We start from the raw sequence: 18,635 nt of genomic DNA on the forward strand, positions 1-18,635 counted from the left end.
TAATAAATTATATAGTAGGTTCGTTTGAAATTAAATGATTCAGAAAATTATCCAAATGATTATTATCATGTTCATATAAATATTTAGTTGATATCGTCTATACATCTCGACCAAAGTAAAGAAAATATTGCCATTCCAGACTTGTGTTGATAATGTCATAATTATTTTGGTACTCAGAATAATTAATTTTTACACAAATCGCTCAAGCTTTGATAATACTCTTTATGTTTAACTTGGTACATTCTTTAAGATGACGTCAATTTCAATTTTATTTTTGATAATTTAAAGTGTTATAACTAGAAACCTTAAAACTGATTAACGTATAATTTGGATTTAAATCTATATCTTTTAGTTTTTCTAAAAAATTTTCTGAATTTTTAATATAAGGATCTGTGATATCTACTAATGCATTTAAACAATTTAACACAAATCAAAACAGTAGATAAGTGAGTTTCTTTATGCTACTAACAATGAGTTTTAAAAGTGATTATTTTTGCAGATATCAGAAAAGCCAAAACAATCAGGTTTTTATGGTTGTGAAGTTTTAATTTGTATTTTTCTACATCCGTGAAACTACTTTTATGTTTTTAAATGCGCTATAAATGTATATTTGCAAAAAGTAATTAAATTCTTTATGCATAGTTTTGAGAGCTTAAACACACAGTTTCTATCGACATCCCTCAGAGATTTTTTGAACTTTTAAAAGATATTTAAATATATTGAAGAAATTATTTTAAGGAAATAACATTAGTCTATAATGTCACACGTTGTTGGTGAGAAAATTAGATACAAAGGTTTAACATTTTCAAAGAAAAATTTGTCTACTACGCGACATATATATTTTATGTTCCTATTCAATAAATAAAAATTATGCTTTTAAATTTCTCGATAATCGCTTAACCAATTATAGACTTAATTACATTATAAAGGATTTTATTTAAGCTTTTTAAACATTATACAGACGTATTTATTTTGATTTTTTAAATACAGCACAAATTTGTATCATCAAACAGTATATCACTGCAAATTTTCATTAAAATATGTCAAAACACATCGATGTTATTAACATTTTTTTAAACAACTTCAACACTATACAATAGTGAGCATAAAACGCCAAAGAAAAGTCGCATAAAGTCAAATTATTTTCGCTCAAAGAATCTGTGGTTAACGAATTAGCGTATTAATTTGGAACATCCTGTATATTCACGTGGAACTTAGCGAGTGTTGATATGTTTGTGCCTATATTTATTAGTTTATTAGCATATTTATTTGTAAACTGTCCGGAACGAAAACCTTTAATGAAAATAAAACTTGATGGCGTTCTGAGACCTGTGCTATAATTTAACTATTTTAATATTACTATCTCGTGGATTGGTAATTACCAATAAATACTCACATAATTTTTTACTAAATCGGGATGATCCTTTTCAAGACCATCATCCAGTATTGTAACGACGGCGCCTTTTCCTGTGACACCGTCCAACCAAGCTGGTATAACGTTCATGTCAAATCCATCGCCTCGATTCTAAAAGAATTTTATTTTACAACGCATTTTAAAAAACTATCAAAGAAATCTTACCAAATACCACATGCTGCCCCATTTAGGGTCAGAGTTTTGCAAACGCATGTCCCTTTTGGAACGCTTCTTGGCCAACTGTTGGGAAGCCCAGAGCACCCGAGTGTCAGCCGCTAATCTGATCTTTTTCTCAGAATTCGGATATAGCGAACGTTTGGCAACGTGATAATGTGAGAAAAAATAATGATCTTCAAATATCTACAAAATAATAATATACAATTACTAAATGAAGAAATAATGTAAGTGAATTTTAAAAAGCGAATAAAATTTTAAATTTCCATCACAGAATAAAATGACATTGAAAAGGATTTTCGAACATAGCTATCCTAAATAATTGACATTTCACCTATTTTAAAAGTTCAGATTTTTTCCCGATTACATGCAAAATATAATTAGAATCTCATTTTCATTATATGTATTTAGTATTGTGTGGAGAATTATATTAACTTTTGAAACTGAACATAAAAACCGTGCAAATTAACAAAATAAAAATACTTGATTAAGTTACAAATATCCTCTCACGAAATTTTAAAAAGTATTTATGTCTTTACAGTCTTTGATGGTTCTCGATAATTTCCACATTGGTTTCAATATGAGAAATTCAGGTATTATACAGTATAATTGATGTTGTACCGAAATTGCTAACTATTTTATTTTACACTGGAGGTCACAGTCCATAGATGTTAAATATGGTCTAACAAAACACAGCAATGTAACTAATCAGAGTAGCGGTATATATATAAATTATTAACTAGATAATCATATTACTAAGAGTTTACACAAATATATGACAAACTTATTAGTAGGACAGAGTTAATAGGCAGCTACGTTATATGACATATTATGCTATTTGAAGTAGTAGGTCGAGATAAATGTACAGAGGTTTCATGTTTTAATGTATAAACACATTAATAACGTTTCCTATGACGAAAAATAAGACCTACTAGTTTTGTTACATAGGGTGTTATTGCAAGTGTACTTATACACATAAATTAAAACTATCCTGGGTGGCCTTTAACTAGTGGTCTAAACTTAATTACTTCATGTGGAATATACCACATGAATTTTAATTTTAAGAAAGGACAGTGATGTATCACTTATTTCTTTTTAAACATCTTGTGATACGAATATACTCATGTCACTAGTGAAGTGTAACAATAATTATTTTCTTAGAGCCTATTGGTTTCAAGTATATTTGGTAGAATACGCTGTTCAAATTCGTAACCTGAAGTGGGAAAATCTTTATAAAATGAATTAATACAAATTAACAAATAACACACCATTATTGTTGGTGACATATAAATACATATAGATATAAATAAATAAATAATAACAGTTTTTATTAAAAGCTCAGGCCCGATTTTATAAGAAAATATGACAGTGATCATGACATTTTTATCATTTAACGTTGCCGAAAATATCATTTTCCCTCTTAAACATTACTGTAGAATTAGGGCTATTTGGCTGCTAAAAAAGTAACTTTACTTTCCTGTTCGAAAGTACTTTTTTAAAATTAAACTTTTCGTAAAGTTTAAGACGATTCAAAAATGACGCTGTTTGCTTCTCAATAAGCAAGCAATATTGATTTGAAGCAATATTTTAGTTAGTGTAAATGTTTGTGATGTGCTGACAAATGTTATTGTTAAAGTCATATGCAAAGCAATGTTTGAATAGAATTTAACATCATTAATTATAAAAAACAACAGTATAATATGTTCTTCAAATTTTTTGTGGAAAAATATACAGTGGTCACTTTTACAATAACGTCCATCATTTGGATATTTGAAAGCGTGACAGGGTGACATAAATCGAGAAAAAGTCGAATGCAAATGAAATTATGATATTTTTAAAATGTGAAACCATGTTCATTTAAAAAATTAATATACCACAGAAACTGCCAATCGGATTTTAATGAACATTAGGTTCACCTTCTAGGTTTTTTACAAAGATGGTAAAGTTTTTCACATCGACAGTGGCCATATGCATTTTTATAGCAGAAATAAAGAAACAACTGCCTTTCTAACTGTCACACATATGCAAAAAAAATAAGTTAATTAATTCCTTTGTTACATTATGTGATTTTTTGAGAACGTATATTATGTCATAAGCCGTTAGAAACCCAAAAATCCAATATGGCGTCCATGCGAAAAATAAAAGTTCACCATTGGTATGAAAAATCTAGAGGACGCACAAGAAATCGGTCAATGTCACCGAAAGCACCATCACAAAATAAATCGGCGACCCAAGAGTCCCATGAAAATCGAATTCACTATTTGTCGAATAATAATTTTCTAAACTGACAAATTTCTGCTTTCAGAAGGATATTTAAGAAATCGTAACAGCCAAATCAACTTATCTACTTTCAAGGTGTATTCTTAATGAGCATTAAAATTTATCCTAACTTAACCGACCTTGCAACTATCACACTGAGGAAACCCAATGTTACTTATTGTACAAGTGACCATTCTGTATAAATCTAGATATTGAAAATAATTATTCAAGACCAGGTTTTACTTTTTAATTATTTGTTAATTGTCAATTTTAATACTGTATCTAAGACAAACACTGTGGTTATTAGGAATTTTTAATTGCTCATTTCACAGATCATTGGGCCAAGTACAATGCATTTTCTTTGTTTTAGATTTATAAAACAAAGCATTACATTGAATAATGCTGTTGATAGATAATAAATTTATATATTGTAAAAATATATTGGATAAACGAAGCCTAAAAGTATATAATCATTGAGGAATTCACAAAAATTGAGAATTGCATTAATGAGATGTAGAAACTCTTTGAGAAAAAATAAAAAATGTAAAGTGTATCACAGCAGCTGTTGCCACAAATTATTGGTTTTTACCGAATCACTTTTAAAGAGCGAAGTTAACGAGATGACTTTGTGTATCCGGATCATAAAGATTAATACAGTGTGTAGTGACTCATTAACTTTAACATTACTAACAGGATATGAATGTAAACAAATGACTGATGATATATGCACCCACTTCCAGTAGACACACAGTATGTACTTCCAGTGCAGCTTTATTTTATTTTATTTTATTTGATAACCACCCAAGAAAAAGAAACGAGTACCTAAGTATGCATCAATCTACCAAACGACTTTACTTACTTGCTTATAATTTTTTAAAACCTTAATGTCTTTTCTCCACGTAACTATCTAGGACACTAGGAAAAAACACATTAACTGCGATATTTTAACAGAAGGAGAGACCACTAAATTTCCAATCAAGAAAGTAATATATGGCGTTTATTTATGTTTCCCAGTGCAGACCTAACTTATAAAAGTCTCCTGGTACCTAATAATATCCGCAGTTCAGTTTATTGATCAAACTGAAGTTTTTATTATACATTCTTTTCAGAGTAATTTTAAATAAGTAAAGCCTGACGTATTCTCTAAGAATAAGGTGGTGGGAAGTATTGTATATATTTTACGATGCAGAACAAATTCTACTGGCTGGTTAGTTTTAAAACGTTTTTTTAAGAAAACTAACAGGCTGTTTCACGGAAAACGAGGAAATTCGTTCAGCAAACCACTAATTAGTAGCAAACAGCAGAAACAATATGAAAGAGACTAATTTCTCTCTTTGAACAAAGGTATTACCAAATTTTTATTTGTACAAAGGACGACAATTATATAAAATTTAATATTTTTATCGATAGTATACAATAACATTGAAATAAATAATTATATAGTTTCAGCAAGACAAAATATATATTTAATGGGACAACTTCAACGCCAGGAGGTTTGTAATTAACTGTAGGAAAGTGGTAGGTAATTTGCGTTTTCCCAGAAAGGAATGTCTCAAGTGCGAAATCATTATTCACATGAAAACTCTTAAATAGAAACTAATTTGCTTTGCACCATGGTTGCCAATAGCCTAGAATAAAACATATATCTATTTATCTATTTCTACGTCCGAAACTTTTTCGATAGTAAAAACTTTATATCAAAATTCATTTACATTTTGGTGTATAAATCAATATTCAAACAAATAATAAAAATACATTATCACGAAACGATACCAATTTAGAGTTCGAACAGCGTAATGTAAGGGTTATAAATATTGAATTCCAATTGTAATAATAAATATATCGGAAAAACAAAAGTTATGACATTTGAAAGTGCAGCGATATTTACATAACAAAACGGCAATTGTGTAAAGGTTTCTTAAGTGAAAAGTAGGAAACATTATACTATTGAAATACAAAACGCTAAAAAAGTTACAACATATCTAGAAATATCTAATATACAGTGTGTATATACGTAAAGTATGAGATAAAATCAGTTTCTCGCTCTAGAATTAAAATAATAAAGATCGATTGGACGCGTTGACTTTAGTTTTAATTTTTTTAACGGTAACCCCTGTTTTTGATAATTTAATGCGAAAGGGCACTTTTTTACATACAGGAGATAAAATTTTTTACTAATTAAATAACATATTTTTTGTGAAATAAAACATACACCTCCCCATGTGTTTGCACTCATCATCACAACTGATCATTATAAAAATTTAATTTCAGTGCGTTATGGTTGAACGCATTTTAATATACTTTTATTTGAAATTAACCTTCATGAAGTCAGACTAAAACTAACAAACATCAAAATTTAAACGTCGTTGATATGATGCGTATGAAACGAATAAAAGTATGGGAATAAATAAATAAATGTACCAGATAAACCAACAAAAAGCTTCCCCGATTCGTTTAGTAGATGTCTACTTTTTATTGTAAAGTACCGTAAAGAAAGAAACGTCTTTAAGAATTTGTCAAAACATTTATTTTGTAACATAATAAAAAAAATTGTCCTGTACATTAAAAAGTGCACTTTTTCACATAAAATTATTAAAAATCATAAAAGAAGTTAACCTTGACGTCGTATCTAGAACGACGGTGACGTCACAGTGAATGTTATGTACTAAAAAAATAGGTCAAGTAGGTTTTGGAATTATGTATTTGACACCGGGCCCGTATGTCTTTGATATGTTTTTCTACATAATCTCGAACCTAAACGTACAAACCTAACCCCATTTAAATACGACTCTGTTTCCTTTATTATTAATTAGATTTTATTAAAAATAATCTGTTTCAAGACTCCATGGACTTGTGTGTTGGTTAAGGTTTTCTAAGTGCTAACGAGAAATACAATAACGGAACTTGGTTTATACATATAGTAATGGCAAAATGGGAAAGTAACTTTTTTCAATTCATTATTATTTTTCGATACGAATAAACCCAAAATTGTAAATACTTCTATATTTACTGCCATGTAATTTATTATTGTTATACATGAAAATATTATGAAGATTACTCTTATTAAAATTTTTGGAAGCAATAAATACTTTTGATCTGGTGTAAAGTAGAGCAACTTATTCTTTTCTAGTATTCAATTGGACTTTTCGGCTGTGTTGTTATAATTTTATAAATTCTTAATTTGTGAAAATGCTTAGGAGCAAGTGTTTATTTAATAATTTAAAAGTGAGAGCTGTGAAAGCATGGAAAAATGGAGAAAAGAAAGTTGCCATTGCAAGACGCTTCGATTTAAATAAAAGCATAGTGACAAGAATATTACAATAGTTTGTAAAGTTTGGAAATGTGAAAACACATCATAAGTCAGGTTGCCAAAAAAAAAACAGTGTTTTTTAAGACAAACAAATTATAAAATGTTCTATACAAAATCCGCTTGAATCTTCGCGGGAAATAAAAGATTTTATCTCAAAGAAACTGGGAATTGAAATAGCTTTAAGAACTGTATGAAAGAGATTACAAGATTCTGGATTACTTGCCAGAAGAGCAGCCAAAAATCCGTTGTTGTAAAAAAAAAATAGACGGGCCAAACTATAATTTGCCAAAGTATATGTTTACTAGACAACACATGAATGGAAAAGGGTGATTTAGAGCGACGAGTCAAAGTTTAATATGTTCAACGCCGATGTTGTTACATTCGTAAGACGGTCTGCAAATGAATGATTGAACAAAAAGTGCACTGTTCCCATGGTAAATCATGGTGGCAGGCCTGTTATAGCATAGGCTTATTTTTCGGGCTTTGGGATGGGTTCTTTAATCAAAATGGTAAGCACGATGAATCGATCGACTTATAAAGAAATATTAGAGAATCATTTCGTGCCATATTCTGATGATCATATGCTAGTAAAACACTGGTTCCAACAGGATAAGGATTCAAAACACGCCTCATAATATGTTCAAGCTTGGCTTCGAGAAGAAAAATTAAACTTTTACATTGGCAATTCCAATTACTGGACTTAGATCCGATTGAAAACTGATAGGAGATCTTAGACCTTAAGATTATAGGGAGATCATACTCCAAACATGAAGAACTTTTCTATGCCCTCGAAGACGAATGAGCAAAAATGGATGAAGCTATTATTGGTAAACTTATCAAATCGATGAAAAGTTGCTGCCTCTAAGTAATAAAAAACAAAAGATACTTTACTAAGTATTGAACAATAAATATAAAATTATTACAAAGAAATATTTGTAGAATTAACTAATAATTATAAGTTTTTTTATCGTTGTTCTTTTTTTGCGAACGAAAAAGCAAATATCCTCAATAAAATTTTTCATTATGGGGTTAATAAAAATATTTTAATATGCAAAAATAATACATATCAAGGGTATAAATATCAGAATAATTAGAATATAAAATTCATAACAATAAAAACATATAATAAAAATTAAAAAATTGCTCTATTTTTTACCACTACTGTATATTGATTTAAAATATTTTCACAAAAAGCAATAACTCTGATTTTCCAAATCTAATGACACACGCGGTACACTTTCAAATATTTTGAAAATAAGCAAAACTAAAGGAAGAAAAGTTACAAACTTGAAAAAATATTTTATCGATGGTTAGAATTTGAAGATATTTTAGAACAAGAAAGAATTAGAAATGACAACTTACCAGTCCATGATTGAGAAACCCGTGATCTCTGGCGACCTGGGTAGCAACTTCTAAACCACCCGGTATATGAACAGCCCATTGTTGAGTGTAGTGTGCAGGCGTGAACTGAATGCAGCTAACAATAATAGTAACTACACAAACCAAATTAAAATAAACTTTCATCGTCATCTAACGATGAAGCGTTTTCTTATATTCTTTGTTTAATGTGTCAGTCTTTCTATTTCTATAATAGGTTTGTGCTTTTCTCAAATTAGTTCGTAATGCTTAAATTTAATAAAATTCCGAGGTTGCTTAATTCTAGCTAATATTATGGATTGAACTTGTATAAAGTATCTTCACTCTGAAATAGAAAAAAAAATTGTTAACTTAGAAATAATTACATCAAGAGTATTTTATCAAATATATGCAACTTCCTCGGAAGTTTTTAACAGTATGCAAAAATGTGTAATAACATGACCGAGACTTTAAAGCCTCTCAACGTTGGAAAACCGTTTTGGCATTAAAGTTCCAGAAGGCAGCAGGTTATAATAAAGTGTGGATTTATAAACATAAAATATCTTAAAATAAGCGCTTGAAAATGCACAATTTTTGTACATATTTGCACATGAATTAGCAATATAAAATAAAATAGGCGGAAAATTTAAGATTACAAATTTATAATTTCTTTAATAACGAAATATATTTGAAATAAAAACATTACGTACTTAACATTTATAATACAAATGTGATAATTTGTCATTGGTTTATTATTATTTTTTTTAATTTAACATTTTTTTATTGGAATAAATCAATAACTAGCTGGTTCTCCGAATTTTTTACAAAAAATCCCATTTTTCTATCACGAAGTACATGCAAAAGATAAGAAAAGCTATTGGAGCATATTTAAACTTAAAGAATAAGAGTTTTATCTATAGCAAGATTTTGAAAGCAACATCCTTTCATAACGTCTGATATTTGATTCAATAATTAAAATCCAGTATTTTTATTCAAAACTTCAGTTACTTTATTAAAAATTATTTGTCCTGAAAAACTACGTACTTTTGAAGAATAATTTTTAAAATTTTCAATTACTTCCATCGTATCTACGAATGCAAGATTTTTCTCTTTAAGTTTTGTGATTAGCTTCGCTTCCGAAACTGTAATAAGTTTTTTAAAACGCTAAATTTCCTTTAACTTTTATTTTTACAATCTCTTGGCACGTTGCATTAACAAACATTTGCATTCTCAAAGGAGTTAAAAAAAAACTTTCTGTTTTTTACAAATCCTTTATTTACTAAATGAAATTGCATTCAATAAGTTTCTGCTGCACGATTGTTCCATGTTTTAAACATGTACGAAGAATTAGATATTCAATAAAAACTTTCAAATTTGAATACCACTTCAGCATGTATACAGCTGCATCAGCTAGCATTAGTAATATTTATTTTTTTATTTTACTGAGAACAAGATTTGTCAAAAAAATTGTTGAATCATCGTAAATAAAAGTAAATATGGCTAAAACATTAGGATATTCCAATTGCTTAGAACTTATTAAAAATACGTTAAAAGAAAAATCTTCAATCAATATCCTATATCAGATACGCCATATAGCTACAGCACGAATAGGTAATTTTATTTACACAAAACCAAATGTGGATATGTAATTACAGTAAAATCTCGCTTGGCGGATGCCTCCGATAAGCAGGCCTCCCTTATAACCGGATAGTTTTCAGGATACCAATTCTTTCTCATAAGAGATTCTAATAAATATTTCTCTATTAAACGGACAATCGTTACTCTCCGATAAAAGAGTTTTTTCAGTGGTAACATTTGTCGAAAATTCACGTATAATTCTATATCCGGCGGTGCTTTGATCATAACTCCATTTATTTTTTCTTGATAAGGCACAATCAGTGTAATTTTCAGGTTTCCTCCTTGACCCTGCGGGTGTTTTAAACACCTATAATAATGTTCCAGAATGTGTGATGCTAATATTTAAGAATTTGCAACCCTTATGTTGTGTAATTCAGGTAAATGTAAGATCATCCCATTTAGTCAAAAATACAAACCGCATACTTACAATAGCAATTTTAATTTTAATTTATTCTACATGAATTTTCTTTTTTTTTCAAATAAGGTGATATATTTTTTATGACACAGGACGAGAAAAAAATGCAATTTTCTTCATTTTGGTATAAAATAATGTTTATTTATTGTAAATATCAATGTAATTATTAATTATTTCTGAACACCCTGCATTCATGGCTAAGTACCTGAGTGTTAAGCATGCGTTGCCATGGTTTCGATCTTTTTCTTGTTTTAAGTTTTAAAAATTAATTTACGGTTTTCCGTTCCTGCGAAATTTGTTTATTTTAAAACTAACCATCAAAACGAAGTATTCTTAACAAAAACCTATTGGTATGATTTATGTATGTAATTTGCTCGTGTGATGGAAATTGTTCATTAGCATTTCGGTACAACGACTACGAATAGAATACAACAATTTCCTAATAGATAACATTTTAATGTAAGGAGCCTAGAAAGTTTTAAGTAGCTTTTTAAAGGGGCAGAAAGTGTTAATTATGAATAGAAAAGTCGAAAGAGCTTCTTAGGAGAAGAAAATTAACTAAACATCACATTGATAAAAAAACCCAAGCAGTAGCTTGAATTTTTTACTAATTATTTTTAGTTAGAGAAATTAGTTAGAAAATCAATGAGCTGTCAAACTTCAAATAAACATCATTGAAACTATGGCATGTTAAACACTCACGCACATACAAATGAATGCAGTTTTTCCTAAAATAATTAATAATTCAATTAATATTTAAGATAAATATGACATTATTTTGTATCAAAATAAAGAAAAATGAAGCTGAACCAGTGAAAATTAACCCTGTAGTATTATGAACTCGCTATGTATAGTTTCGGCTAAATAAGCATTTGTATCTGCTAAGATGATCTTACATGAGAATTCATCTTAAAATTATCAAAATTTATCTTAAGCCAATTGTGATTTCCTTATTTATAAGACACTCAAAATGTTTAAAAAATTTCTAAAACGTCATAGCCTCGAGTAACTGCATAATAAAGAAAAAAAAATCTAGAAACTAACACAGTTTCAAGAGAAGAATTTATCATGTGAAAAAAATGCAGGTCATGCCATTTAAAAAAGTGACAATTTATGATGTCCTGTTTTTTTTTGAGTCTTTTATTTTTACTATTTTTATTTTGAATTTAAAAAATATTATGTTATTACTCAATTATAAATGAATTTTTACAACCCTGTAGGGTTGGCACTAATTTTAAAAGTTATCCTCATTAGTCTCAAGTACATTTCCATAATTGATTGTTTTATAAAATCACAAATAAACTCATGGGAGGCAGTTAAAGGGGTGCCCTATATTTTTCAAGAAAGAAAACATGCTATTATTTAGTTTTTGAGTAGACTATTGAAAGAACATATTACATTACAAAAATCAAAATAAAATTCTTTTTGTCCGAATTGTAAAGATGTACTATCCGTTGCCTCTAACAAAGTTTGCTATTTGTTCCACTTTCCATTGTCTTCAAATTTTATTAATTACTTCTTTTCGCAATTAATCTAAAAAATATAATTTTGACCTCTGTGCCAATTTTGCGGTCAAATTAAACCTCACCGCTATTATACAGCCCCTGCAAGTTAATTTGTTATTCTCATACTTCAATTCCAAATAATATTGCCCGTATGCATTCATCCACGGTTGGTTTAGCATTAAACATTGTGTTAAATATTAGATAAGTAATTGACAATGGAAACACACTAAACACGAAATACTCGTATATGAATATTACTATTGGATTTATTAACAGGTATAGTCTAATCCTAAACCATAACTGAGACGATTTTTGATGGATTTTTCATAAAACTCGTAATGAATAGACAAATCCCCCAATTTTGTGAGGCGATTTTTGACCATCGATGTGTAGGTAGGTATGTTGCCCATCAAAGTAAAACTAACAATAGGCCTGGAGGCGTAATCGGGATATGGTTTCATTCAAAATTTAAACTGGCGTTCATTGAATATAAAAATAATCAACAATCAGAGATTGTATATGTGGTATTTGAAGTAGAGCGTAAAAATGTGCTTAATAAAGTTATGATATTTATAAAAAATATAAGTAACAGTATTTGCCATTTTAGTATTGAAATATGCATAATATTAGTATTATGAAGTGTATGTTTAAAAATGTAAAACACAGAAATAAACATTCTAGAGGACATTTGGTATATCCAGTGGTAGCCATAAAAATAGAACCTCTTTAAAAATTTCAATATTTTATTTCTATCCATAAAGAAATAAAAAAAATAAAACACATTTAATAATAAAACATTCCACAAAAACAGAATTTATTCAAAAATAAGTAAAACTCTCCAGTTGAAATAATGAAAACAAAATCAATATATGATCATGAAAATAAAACCGTTGAAACATTATTAAAAAAAGGGGGGAAAACGAGACTAACAACCGAATATTGCGTAATGTTTAATATATGGTTGCTTCTCTTTTTTGGGCAATTACTACCTTTAATCTTTTAAGCATTGATCTTATTAAGCGCTAGCAGAGCTCAACAAAAATTGTTTCCCATTCCCGTTGAACTCTAGACCACACTTCTTTTTTGTTTTTGATCTGCTAACCCTTCACGGGAACACTAAAGTGCCTAAATGGTACCTAAAGATTTTCGATAAGGATCAGATCGGGTAACTGTGAAAGCATAGCACAACCGGAATTGGTTTCGAATCATTGTCGTATTAACATTTCCAAATTAATGACATTTCTTCCAAAGCATGCAGCAAAATAACATTTTTAACTCTTTTAAGGTATTCCTCTTAGTTCAGGATCCTTTTTATCCAATAAATTGAAGTAACAGAACTAAGAAAAGCAGCCTCACAATTTTTTACTCTCACCTCCATATGTATAGTTTTGAAAATGTGTTTTGGAAGCAATTTCTGTTTTGCTGCCCGCTTCACATACCGTTGGCCATCTGAACCACACAAATTATTTATTGTTTCGTTCGAAAAAGATATTTTTCCACACTGTTATGTTATCGTCTTCATTTTCAAAGAAAAGCTGATTTTTCGCAAATTCTATTTTTTGTGACTTTTTTATTTTTAATGGCAACGGTACCCTTTGACCTATTTGGCCATTTAAATGAACTTCTTGCAACCGTCTTCGAATAGTTCTGGAACTTATTTCCAATTTTAAGTCCTTTTGAAGTTGTTTAGAGTTCACAAGGGGATTTTCTGGGGATTCTCGCGTTATTTGGTGGTCAATCAAAACCGTTGTTTTCCTTTTGCGACCACGACTTTCCTGTCGTTCCTCGTATTTGAAGGCATTTAATATCAAGGTTTTCAATCTTCCTACTTTCCTAGAAATTTCACGAAGGAAATTGCTTTTATCTCTGAATATTCATATTTAAATTCATTCGGCTAAAGAACAGTGCTTTTCACGCCCTATCTATTTTTGTAGTAATCATTAAAATGCATCAAAGTGCTTCAAAATCGTTAGATAGGTCTACCTTTCAATTGTTATCTTATTGAATGGAGAATTATGTAAGTTACGAAAAAAAAAACAATTCATTCTACAATAATATCGAATTTAATTAAATTCATGCTAAAGAGATGAGTGTCATAGATAATAAAGGAAGTTGAACGACGTAGCAATCAATTAGCAAGAAATGCGTGGCAATTCCATTTTTTATAAGTCAATTTAATTACGTAGGATTCCACTTTTGTTTTTGTTTGAATTTCACTTTTTGTTAATGTGTTTCATTCAATTGATTTTGAGAATTTGTAGTTTTTTTTTAACTGATTAACCATTTTCATAAATTGTTATTTTTAGAATTTTTAGATTAATATATTGTATAAATAGTAACATTTTCTGATAGGAATTTTAATTTTTTTCGATCCTCTATATATTTTCTACATGTGCAGGGTATTGTTCATTACTTTTTTAGTTTTTAGATAACGCTTCACACGCCAATAAGAAGTAGCATTGGAATTGCACGTAGTTAAAACTAAATGAAAATAACATTCATACTACACCAAGGGGGTCGGACGAACGTATTCGTTAAAATTATTAACAACTGATAAATTAACAAATTTGTCCTCGTCCTCAGAATCTTAAATAAAAAATTATGAAAAATTGAAAATAAACGACAATCTCAAATGTATGAGAGATGCAAAAAAAAGAGAATGGTCATACGTTCTAATTCATAAATGTATAGCATATTCTACATCATATAGCCATAAAAAATAATAGTGGTATATGTGTTAGAAATTTAGTTATGACAATGCACAACTCTATTGTTGATTTATTTAATATCACATTTGTTACTCATTCATACGTACAAGTTTCGTGGGTGTTTTATATCAAAAAGGCAAACTATAAATATTTTCACTCTCTTTTAATCAAAAGATGTCCTAGGAAAAGGAATAACCAGTAAAGATAAGTGGGCCGTAATCAACCCAATCTGGAACGAATACATATACTAAAAAGTTTGCTTTTATGAGGTTACAATTTTTACATTTTTATGGCATTTTCTATAAGTGATTTTCGCGTTCACAACGACAAATATCGATGTTCAATATTGATTTCAAGGCAAATTGATGTTCTAAACGAGAAAACAACATCTTTTTTCATGGTGAAATGTTAACAGTACGAGAAATTTCCAAGACACGAAAAAGTTGGAGAAAAGACTAGAATCATCAGAAAAAAAATCAATACGATGCAGCTACCCAGTGAAAAGGTCTGGTCATTTTTGTGCGAAGGTAGCTAAGACCTCACTACATGTAAATCGGGAAATAAAAAAATAAATCCCTGCACTAATGAATAAATGCACAATGGGTTTCATTGAAATCCATTTGAAACGTTGTTCAAATATAGTAAAACACATGTTTCTTTTTCCAAAAACTTTGACCATCAATAACGTCTAAACGAAACACTTTTCTCAAATAAGTTTGAATCAACTCTTGATGTACTGACTCAAATAATCTCATGACACCATTTTTGACATGCATTTTCGAGACACCGTGAATAATAACCTAAAATCAAAATTCAATAGGCCACACGTTTTCACTTAAATTCCAACGAGGCCAAGTCAAATTCTAGCCAACAGTTCTACCAACCCCACAATCAGTTTATAAATTAAATTTAAAAATAGTTGGTATATGAAGATTTTCTTTAACGTCTTAAATAAAAAGGAAAATTACGGGGCAAAAGGTCTTTAACGCTAATTAGTGTTACTAAACACACAAATAATGGCAAATTAAAGCAAATATTTACGGAACACTTTAAACCACAATGTTAGTTCTTGATGCGTTCATTTCAATTTAAATCTCTAAGCTAATTGGAAATCAATTTACAACAAGTAAAATAGTTCGTATTCGATTCCCAGAACGACGTGACGAGCTATGCATCATGTAACACAAGACATCGCAAATCAGTCCAGGAGAATGGCGGTGCCGATAATTGGAATTACTGGAATGCCCCGTAGTGGTGGAAATGCATTTTATTGTAACGTGGTGCACGTGCTTATTCCTCAATTGTATTTATTACCATCTACATATTTTACTGAATTAAGGCATGCGTTAATAGGCCTCGTGGCGGTACTTAATGATTTTTAATTGACAAGGCAATTCTTACAATTGCGTTTTACAATTAGAAATGAAACTTTTAAGCTGAAAAACGAAACTTCCATAGCACAGCTACGCATGAAGGATTCATATATAGAATTTTTACTTGGTTATCACATTTCAACGTTCACCAGAGAATGATTGGAACGTCAGAGAGGTCATGATCATATCAACATGAAATGCGTTGTAATATTTATAAAGCAAATCATCACTATATTGCAAAAATTGAAGTTTGATTGTATAAAAAAACTGACAACAAATATAATTGGAGATTTGATTTAAGGTTTCTGAAAGAAGGACCAATAATATCAATTTTTACTTTTCAAAATGGCGGGGATGAAGACATTTCTTTTCTAAAGCTTATCAGAAAGCGTATGGATATCTTACGTAGCCTTCCCTGTTTTGATTCACGTTTTGAGGAAACATCATAAGTAATGTAGTTTAAAACTTTCAACTTGAGCAAACTCATACTCTAAAGTTTTGATTAAGATGTTAAACTTAAAATGTGTCGTCAAAACATTAATTAAAACGTAGCCGCTGTCAAGGCCGATAGCACGATTTGCTTTTATTTAATAGTATTCCATTGCGTCCTAGTTGATTTTAGCCAATACAGGAGGGTGTTTCGTAGGTCAATCCGGTAACCGCAAATTCCTCATGCGAAAATAATTAGACTTGTCTTAAGGCACTTTATACCTATTAGACAAGGTATTGAACTTAGTAAAAAAATTACTTTTCTTAATAACTCAACGCCAGATCCACCATTTTGAAGAGGAAAATAAGTTCGATGGTATGAGACCCCTTGATTCAATCTAACTTTGTTTTCCGATTCCTCACAACATAAAACGTCAGGCGAATGAAAATTGAAGCACATTGCACAAAAACACACTATGCACATATTCAAGTTTTAATTTAATGTACATAAGTAACGCCGAGTTGTTTAAAACTGGAAATGAACCGCACAAGATTGTGGCAAAAATTTTAATTGGATTTTGCATTCTGATCTACTTAAAACCATTAATTACTCTCCAGAGGCGTCCATTTATAAGGGTTCCCTAGTAGGGGTTTTATTAAAAGCCCTCGAGCACTCTCCTTTAGCTCTAGGAAATCGTTTTGTTAAAAGGATTTTTAATGTAGCTTCGTTAATTATTTGTTAAAAGTGCTGGTCACTTTGTAAATTGAAAATCAGTTTTCACGAGGTATTTGGATAGAAAGATTAGATTAAAAAATATTAGGACATTTGATTCTAAAAGCAAATTGGGACATTTTAGAACATATTTAACCTTATGGAATTTTCAAAAATAAATTGGTAACAATATAAATGGAATAATTATTTGCTCATATAAATCAACCTCTGAGATTTGTTAGTTTGGTTGTGTCATTTCTCATTCGCTATAATATGGTAACGCAACAGTTTATAATGTCGTTAAAAGGGAAATATCTTCAAAATGAATCGTTTTCATATACTGGGTGACTTAAGTCAAATCTACAAAATTAGAGATTATTACTAACGAAGATGTGAGGTTAAAACCGTTAATATGACATATTACAATTAAAATTTTGACAATATGAAATATTATTTCGCGATTGGTTGAAATTTTATAATGATTATATTAGTAAATGAGTATTAAAATGTTCGAATTTGCTTATCCTGCTACGTGTCGAAATATTTACATCAATCAACCAAACACCTTCCGCAGAATAAATCTTTAAATCGTGTTGGAAATCTATTTAAAAAACGTAAAACAGTTTGAGACTGTATAGAAATTTGTAGTATAAAAAAGCTGATATATTGACCCTCAAAATGATAGTGACTAATGAAATTCCCAGCAAACAATAATATATTTTTATAGTCGTTTTATATTTTTTAAATATTTACTTTTTAGATTTTTTTATTTGGTAGCAAAATTTACAACCAAATATCATATTTCTGAACTTGTTCAACAGCACGGCTTATCGCCTAATTTTTTGCATTTATTTAACATAAGCATGATAATACTCAAGCTACACGCCCTTGAGAGATGCGGATCCCTTAGTTACCGACTAATCAAGATTTTAAGTATCAAGGGACCAATATTTGCGAACATTTTCTTAGGTCCTGCGGGGCTCCCTCTCCCTTTTTTAGGCGCACGCATCCCTTCAAATCGAATCCAATTATATAGAAAAACTAAAGGCACTGGTATCTCTATATATTGGTAAATTACAAGGTAAGTTCACTGAGTAAAATACTACGTTATACGTATTTGTCGGTTATCAAATATAACCAGGCTTTAATAAAATGTAAATATAATACCACAAGAACATAGTCTTGTATTTACCTATATTATGTAAAGTAACCCCTAATTCTTAAATTGATTACGTCGATCTGTCATTGTATAAATGAATAGAAAATCTTTTGACTGACCTTAATCTATGTTTAAATTGATTATTTATTCTTATTTACGGACAGTAGGCAGGCTTAGACAGTT

General features: G+C 29.6%; 1 protein-coding gene across 3 annotated transcripts in view; it reads right to left on the reverse strand.

The window, feature by feature from the left end:
* Positions 1-18,635, reverse strand: part of LOC136347123 (furin-like protease 1) — a 36,243-nt gene that overhangs the window by 13,952 nt on the left and 3,656 nt on the right. For all 3 annotated transcript variants that reach the window (XM_066296816.1, XM_066296815.1, XM_066296814.1), the window contains exons 2-4: positions 8,520-8,859; positions 1,580-1,774; positions 1,397-1,525 (exon numbers count right to left, since the gene is read on the reverse strand). In XM_066296816.1, the coding sequence (XP_066152913.1) occupies positions 1,397-1,525; positions 1,580-1,774; positions 8,520-8,687 (492 nt within the window). In that variant the 5' untranslated portion in view covers positions 8,688-8,859. The remainder of the gene's footprint in view (positions 1-1,396; positions 1,526-1,579; positions 1,775-8,519; positions 8,860-18,635) is intronic.

Source organism: Euwallacea fornicatus, chromosome 26, assembly GCF_040115645.1.
Source record: "Euwallacea fornicatus isolate EFF26 chromosome 26, ASM4011564v1, whole genome shotgun sequence".
Lineage (NCBI taxonomy): Eukaryota > Metazoa > Arthropoda > Insecta > Coleoptera > Curculionidae > Euwallacea > Euwallacea fornicatus.